The sequence below is a fragment of the Ochotona princeps genome, chromosome 6, assembly GCF_030435755.1.
Source record: "Ochotona princeps isolate mOchPri1 chromosome 6, mOchPri1.hap1, whole genome shotgun sequence".
NCBI lineage: Eukaryota > Metazoa > Chordata > Mammalia > Lagomorpha > Ochotonidae > Ochotona > Ochotona princeps.
Genome location: NC_080837.1, coordinates 80,628,152 through 80,635,124, shown reverse-complemented (window position 1 = coordinate 80,635,124; position 6,973 = coordinate 80,628,152). Strand labels below are relative to the sequence as shown.

Sequence of the window (6,973 nt, the reverse complement as noted above, 5' to 3'; positions counted from 1 at the left end):
GCCACAGTTGAGGAAGTTTGAATTGCGTCCACACAGGAGAGGAGCCCCGGGTCGAGCCCTCAGGTTTCGCACTCCCTGGCGGACACGTGGGTGGATTGTGGGCCTGAACCTGGGGTTAAAACGTGACAACGTGGCAGCATGGTTTACCTCACCAAAAGGCACCATCTAGGCACCTTTCCAAATTCGCGTGCCTGGGGAGGCACCTTTTGCGCCATGCTAAAGCTCTCAAAATACGAGGACACTTCTAAGGATTCATGGAAAACGGAATTAAGACAAGTTGATTGAGGTGCGGAAGTTTTTGAAGCCCACCCGTGTTTTTTTTTCTTAATACGTACTTTTCACCAACTTTTCCAAGGCCCCACGTACAAGTCCGTTACACTGTCCGGTTAAGGGGTGCGCCCGGGGCCAGCAGCAGACTGGCGAAAGGCTCGCAGAAATACCATCTGCGGAGATGCTGTGGGTGCGGGTGTGGGACTGAGCTTCGCACGCCCAGTCCTACCCCGCGCCCGCCCCGCCTGGGACCATCGGGAACCCCGGCTTCTGCTGAGCCGCTGACAGTACGCGCGGAGACCTGGGTTTACAGGTAGACGGCCTAGGGCGGCTTGTCCCGCCCACTCCTCGGGCCGGCCGTGGGCAGGGCGGGCGGCGGGGCCTGGCGGCCCGGCCCTGCCGCCCTGCGCTCGGCGCACCGCCCGCCCTCGCGGCCCGCCCGCCGCAGGATTGAGGAAGTGCGTCTGGGCCCGGCCCGGCCCCGGCGCGCTCGGCCCGAGGCGCGGGAGGACTCAGGGCGCTGGGACTCCCAGGCCCCAGCTGGCTGCCGTCCTCCCTGCCCTCCCCGCGTGCCGGCCCACGCGTCCTGGGGGTGCCTTCGTCGGCACCCCGAGCCCGCCGACGGCGCCATCTCCGCAGGTAAGTCCGGCCCGCGCCCCTCACCCGCGGGGACCCCGGCCGCTGCTTCCCGCGTCCGCCCCGCCTCTGCCCGCCCCCGGGGTCCACGGGTCCCACAGCCCAATGTGCCGGCAGCCGAAGGGCAGGACACGGGTGGGTGATCTTTCCCCAGGGGCCGGGGGCCACAGCCCGAGGATCGCGGAGGGCTCTGGGCCGCCCCGGGCCGCGTTAGGATCCCGGGTCATCCCCGGGAACCCCGGAACCCCCCTTCTCCTACTAAAGGCCAGTGCTGCGCAGAGCACCAGGGGGGGAAGGAGTTATGAGGGGGGCGGGCAAGAAACAGAACCAGGGTGATTTTCCTCTGCCTTTAACCTGGAGCAGGCATAGTGTGAGCTTGTGCGGGTGTCGGGGAGGGACACCGGACAGTGGCTGGGTGCGCCTGCCTCCTTCTCAGAGCCTGCAGCCCCTGTCTTTCCCAGAGTCCTATACTGATTTAAAAAAAAAAAAAGCTGCCTCTTCTGCTTGCTACCTTGCCGGCACAGACCCTGGATAGGGTCCGTGGGCTGCTAGGGCCAACCCAACCTTCTCTTTCTTAGTTCGAAGCTACAAAGTTTTTCCCTGCCCAGTCGCATCCCCCTGGCAGGGGTCAGAGAGAGCCAGCGAGAGAGAGAGTGAAAGCGAGAGAGCCGGGGTATATAGTTCTGTTTTTAACAAATGCACCAAAAGCACTACCTGTTCAGTAAAATTCCCCGCTCATGTGAGAGTAAAGTGTCAGGGTATTAGAGGGACAGGTACAATGTGCCAAATTTTGGGAAATATGAACATTAGTTCTCTTTTATGATTGGGTTCTCGGTGTGGTTGCATATGTCCCGGAAGGAAAACAAACAGTAAGGTCATTGCAATTTGCACATTGAATCTGCTCCTGACTGTCATTCTGACTTTCCTCCCCACCCTTCCCCACTGCGGGGTTCCTGAGGTCTTCACGGCTCCAGCGGAAGCCCTAGGAGTTGAGCTCATCCTTGGGACGCCGTGCCCTGTCTGCCCCTCCTGTCCGCGTCCCTTGCTGTCCACCACAGTCAAGAGCACAGTGGAGGGCACAGTGACTGAGTCCTGAACGCCCACCATGGTTAGCTACGCTTCGGCCACTCAGGAATGGACAGACATAACTCATGCGAGAGTATCTTAAAAAAAGTGCAAAATGGAATTCAAAAATCAATGTATTTTGGTGCAGAACAAATATTGAAATACATGCATGGTGTTTGTATATGATACATTTTCTTTTTTCTTCTTTTTTTAAAATTTCATTTTTGATGATGTTTACATAGCTGATTAGGGTGGGAAGAGTTGAGGATTATGGGAAAGTGGGTGAGACTATTGTTTCCATATTTTCTTTTTCTTCTTCCTGTATCTGTGGGAAGGAGGCAGACAGGGGGAGAAGCCACACCCAGCCTCCCAACCCCTTCATTACCCAAGACTGGGGAATGGATCAGTGATGTCATCCCGGGGTCCCAGTGTGGCGCACACTCTGAGGATTCTGCTCAAATGCTTCCTGTAGTTCTGAAATGCTGTCGATCATGCCAGTCCAAGGATGAGAAAATCTCTCCAAGGTCCACTAGCTGACACAGTCTACCCTAGAATCTCCATTCACCCATAAATTCACTGTCAAGCTTCACTGGGGTATTTGACCAACTTGTTCTACCCTCCTTCCTCTGCTGTGGTACCTGCCGTCCTCTGTAGGCTCCAGTGGACTGCCAAATCCTCTACATGCTTCTGGGTATACTGTCTACTGTTACATCTAAGCCACTGAGGATGACCAGTTCTGACACATGTACTCCACTCTCAAATCACAGGTCCTGCCACTCTCCCCTTGGTCAGAGTTCTGAGTCCAGCAGTTCAGTTTGGTGGACCCTCAAAGAACTCTTGTCTGAGGTGATCCCAGACCTGACTCCTGTGTGCGTTCACCAATACGGTGTCTGGCTCATTCTGCCACCCACACACACATCAGCCTGCACATACACTGATAGTTGCAATTGCTAGGTCAGATCTATCTCCAGCCCCGTCTCTTATACGAACCAATGGGTGCTGAGGCCCAGCCCAACCTTGTCCACCACGTACTCAGCACTCCCACACACCATCAGGACCTGCAGCGCAGTCAGAGCAATGCCCAGTAACCCCTACTGTGTGGCCCCCAGCCCTGGTTCCTGTGCCTGCCAGCACGTATGGTGGACTGGTTGGATTTGTCGCTCATTCCATTCAGCTCTCCTACACATCACTGAGTGTTGAAGCCTAGCTCAACCCAACCAACTCTACTGCCAGCCCACACTCATGCTAGTGGGTGCCACCTCCCATCTAGCCAGGCCTGCCCCCAGTCCTGGCTCACCAGTGGGAGCCGCAGCCCATCAGAGAAATGCCCACAGTTTCCCTATTGGACCCACTCCCTACCCTGATCTTACGCTCTCCAGGTGGTTCTACAGTCTAGTTTGACAGGGCTTGTTCCCAGCCCCAGCACTTGCCAGCTAAGGCTGCGGAAAGGTCCAACCAGCCTGCCCTTAGGTGTAATGTTTGTGTAAGGTACATTTTCCATGAACTTTCTGAAGACCTCCTTGTATGTGGTTTCATGTGGTCTCCCTATTCCCAACCGTTGCATGCTGAGCTGGGCCTGAGAACTTTGTATTTCTCTGGCCTGCCGCTCTATGTTATGTTGATGTCCACAAACCCACGAAACTTGAGTTGTACTGGTCAAGGGATGATATTGATGCTGAAGGAATGGCTGGCCTCTAGAACTGTGGCCCAGCCATCTTGTGCCCTGGCTGTTGATTCAGATTGAAGCTGGACAGTATGAGCACTTGGCACCTGCCTCACTTGCCAGGGTCGTCTTCTTGTCAGCTCTCAGGCTGCCTGAAAAAAGACCTGAGTTTCTGCTGTGGCCAACTCAGAGTGATTAACGTATTGAACTATCTGCCCCACTACCAGCTTCAGACTCCCAGCCCAGTAAATACATCTGGACAATGAATGGGAGCTTCCTCTTTCTTTTCTTTTTTCTTTTTTCTTTTTTCCTTTTGCATTGTTTGTGGACTCAGTAATGCTGGCATCAAAGAGTTAGGCCAAGGAAATGAGTGAGGTTTTACCAAAAAATTATCGGAGCAAGCATTATTGCAGAACCTCAAAGAGCCTTCCCGAGGCTATGTAATGAAAAGGAGACACATCACTACAGACCACGAAGGCTGCATCATCCGTCCCCCAAAGCAGCAGGAAGAAGCCGAGATGTGTTTGAGGACAAACATTGCGCAAACTATTTAAGATAAGCTACCTGATCTTAAAGCCTCCACCTGCCAACTTAAGCTGTAGTGCTAATTATCATTTTAAAACTGCTCCAATAGTACAGTCCTCATTGGTAAAGTGATTTGCAAAAGGAAACTGAAAAAGGGAACAAAGTGCCCCGGCGAGGGTTAGCTCAAAATACTTTTCAGATTTTATCTTTTTTTTTTTTTTTCAGCTTGAATACCTTGTATGCCGAGCCACTTCTGTTTTCAGAAGGAATGTCAACTTTAGGCTTTTCAAATGTCACCACGTGCCTTGGGTTTTGGATTTTGAGAGGATTCTAGAAGCCGACAGCAGCTGTGCTGCTTCTCAGCCTCTGGATGTTTGGGTGTGACTTGCAGCCTTAAGCTGAAAAGAGTCCAGTCCTCTCTGTGGCCATCTCAAGTGAGTTTTCCAGACCGGTTTTGCAAGCTTTTCATCCAAAGCAGTTGTTCCCCGGGTCAGGGTCTTAGCCAGACATGGTTTCTCTAGACCTTTCCCTTGTCGGCTCACAATGAGCAAGACTACGTGCTGGCCTTTTCCAGCACCTTCTTTGGCTTCAGAGTCCAACCTACTCAGACCAGGTGTCTGATTTCCAAGCTTACGGATAAGGATTTTCCACTGTCTTCACAGCCTTTGGTTTGTGGCTCTTCAGCGCCCACGCAGCTCAGGGAACCTCCTAGAATCTACCAGCTGGAGAGCATCTGCCCTCCGGAGTTCATTTTCTGAGCTTGTGAGTCACAGTGGGAAACCCTGCAGGCCTACCCAGTCCTCTCACTGTGGCGCCGGGTGGTGACCCGCCAGTCCTGTGTGGGTGAATTCCCTCAGGGACCCTGTGGAGGGTGCCAAAGTCTGCAGCCAGCAACTCAATCCCGGTTTCCCATGTGGGTGGCAGGAGCCCCACTACTGGAGCCATTGTGGGTGCCTCACGGAACACACATTGGCAGGAATCTCAAATGGAAGCAGAGGTGGGACTGGGATGTGGGTGACCCAAGCGACATTGCAACAGCTATGCCAAATACCCACTTCCCATCTGAGATTTCCTCTTTGTGTAATTCTGAGCTTCTGCACCTTGGAAATGGTCTGGGAGCAGATCATTTGTTGCAGACAGCTCTCCTGTTAAGTGGGGCATGCTTACCACTATCCCTGATCCCTGCTAACTACATGTGAATAAAACACCCCCATCCCCAGATTGTGGTAAGCAAAGCTGTGCTCAGGTGTTTCCAAGTGCCCCCTGAGAGCAGGAAGTAAGCCCTGTGAGCCTCACATCAACCCCAAAGCTCCCTCTGACTTGACTGCTCCGTTGCCTGTCACAATGCCTTGGGAACCCCTTCTCCTGGCACCTGTTGCTCTCCTATTCTTCTGGGATTTCACATCCACCTCTGGGCTTTAGAAAAAGGATGAGTTTGCATCACAGTTCTGTCCCGCCCCAGCTGGAGGGCGGACCCTGAAGGCAGAGGTTTGTTCCACTGTGTTGATGTCACTGGCACCATACATTGGTGTTGACCAAGAACAGCCCTTGCACACCTCCGCAGTTGTTCTGGGTTTCTTTGAGATTCTTCTCAGAGACAAAACGTGAATCCAGTGCCATGATGGGATGGGGAAAGGGTGGACATTCTGTGTTTTTTTTTTTTTCTTCACTTTTCCCTCCTAGTGAGGTTGGGTAGGTAGGTGGACTGGGAAGAGATCTATTGCAAAGAAAAGAAAAATGCACACGAAATAATGTCCCAGTGAATATGTATGGGGATGCGAGAGGACTTGACACACACCTCTGATTTGCTGATGGTTTTCACCACCAGGACGATGCAGCTCCTGCTCAGCTAGGATGGTGTGTGTGCACCTTCACCTGCCCCGCGGGCTGTGGCAGATGCAGTGACGAGCGTGGAACCTGTCTTCAGACATCTGCTGGCTCCAGGGCTGATGGCTGGCATGTCGCAGAGACCTCCCAGCATGTACTGGTGTGTGGGGCCGGAGGGGTCAGCTGTGTGTCCCGAGAGTGCCATGGAGACCCACACTGGTAAGTCTGGGATGACCCGTGCGCATGGGAGCACCAGCTTTTCCTACGGGTCGTCAGGGCCACATAAGCTCAAGGGCTTTTAGTAGAGTGAGTGCCAACTCTTTGAGATTCTCCACGACATTCTAAGGGGTCACCTGAGTTGTCCGGGGCTGGAAGACCTTGTGACGGTGTCCCTGCACGTGCGTTAAAGGAGTACTGCTGTTGCTTTCTTCTTTTCTAAATGGGCATTTGATTTTGGATTTACGTTATAAAACCAATGTGTGTTTATTAAAGAAACATTGAGAAAAGGGATGTAGGAAAAGTATCCCACTGCCCCCAACACAACTCGGCCCACTGTGCTCTGGGCCCCTTCTCTGTCCTTGAGGGACTGTGTTGTAACTTTGCTCTCCTCATAGGGTGTCTAAGGCTCTTGTTCCTCCCAGCATTGTATCAGTGGTGTTTACCCAGGGACTAGGTGGGTCGTGGGAATAAGGGTGGCACCATTGTAATAAGAGGGCACCGGGTACAGGTGCTGGCCACACTCTCATGTTCCCGTTGCGCCCTGTTGTTGGTTTGGGTTTTAAGGTTGTTTCTGTCTGTTAGATTTCCAAACGTCAGGTCATGAACTTCGAACCTTATTAAGCCATTTGATTTTACATGAAAGCTGCACCACTTTTAATCCCAATAGAACATGCTGTTGTTGTAGCAATGAAATGCGCTAATCCACTTGTACCTATCAGAAACCCACTTCGGTGCTTAAAGTAATCATCTTTAATCGTCAAAGCCACC

General features: G+C 52.8%; 1 protein-coding gene across 1 annotated transcript in view; it reads left to right on the top strand.

Moving 5' to 3' along the window:
- The first annotated feature begins 714 nt into the window (after nucleotides 1-714).
- The window catches only part of LRRK1 (leucine rich repeat kinase 1), a 114,380-nt gene continuing 108,121 nt past the window's right edge, over nucleotides 715-6,973 (top strand). Inside the window, exons 1-2 of the mRNA XM_004593151.2 lie at nucleotides 715-909; nucleotides 5,988-6,205. Coding sequence (XP_004593208.2) covers nucleotides 6,109-6,205 — 97 coding nt within the window. The 5' untranslated portion in view covers nucleotides 715-909; nucleotides 5,988-6,108. The remainder of the gene's footprint in view (nucleotides 910-5,987; nucleotides 6,206-6,973) is intronic.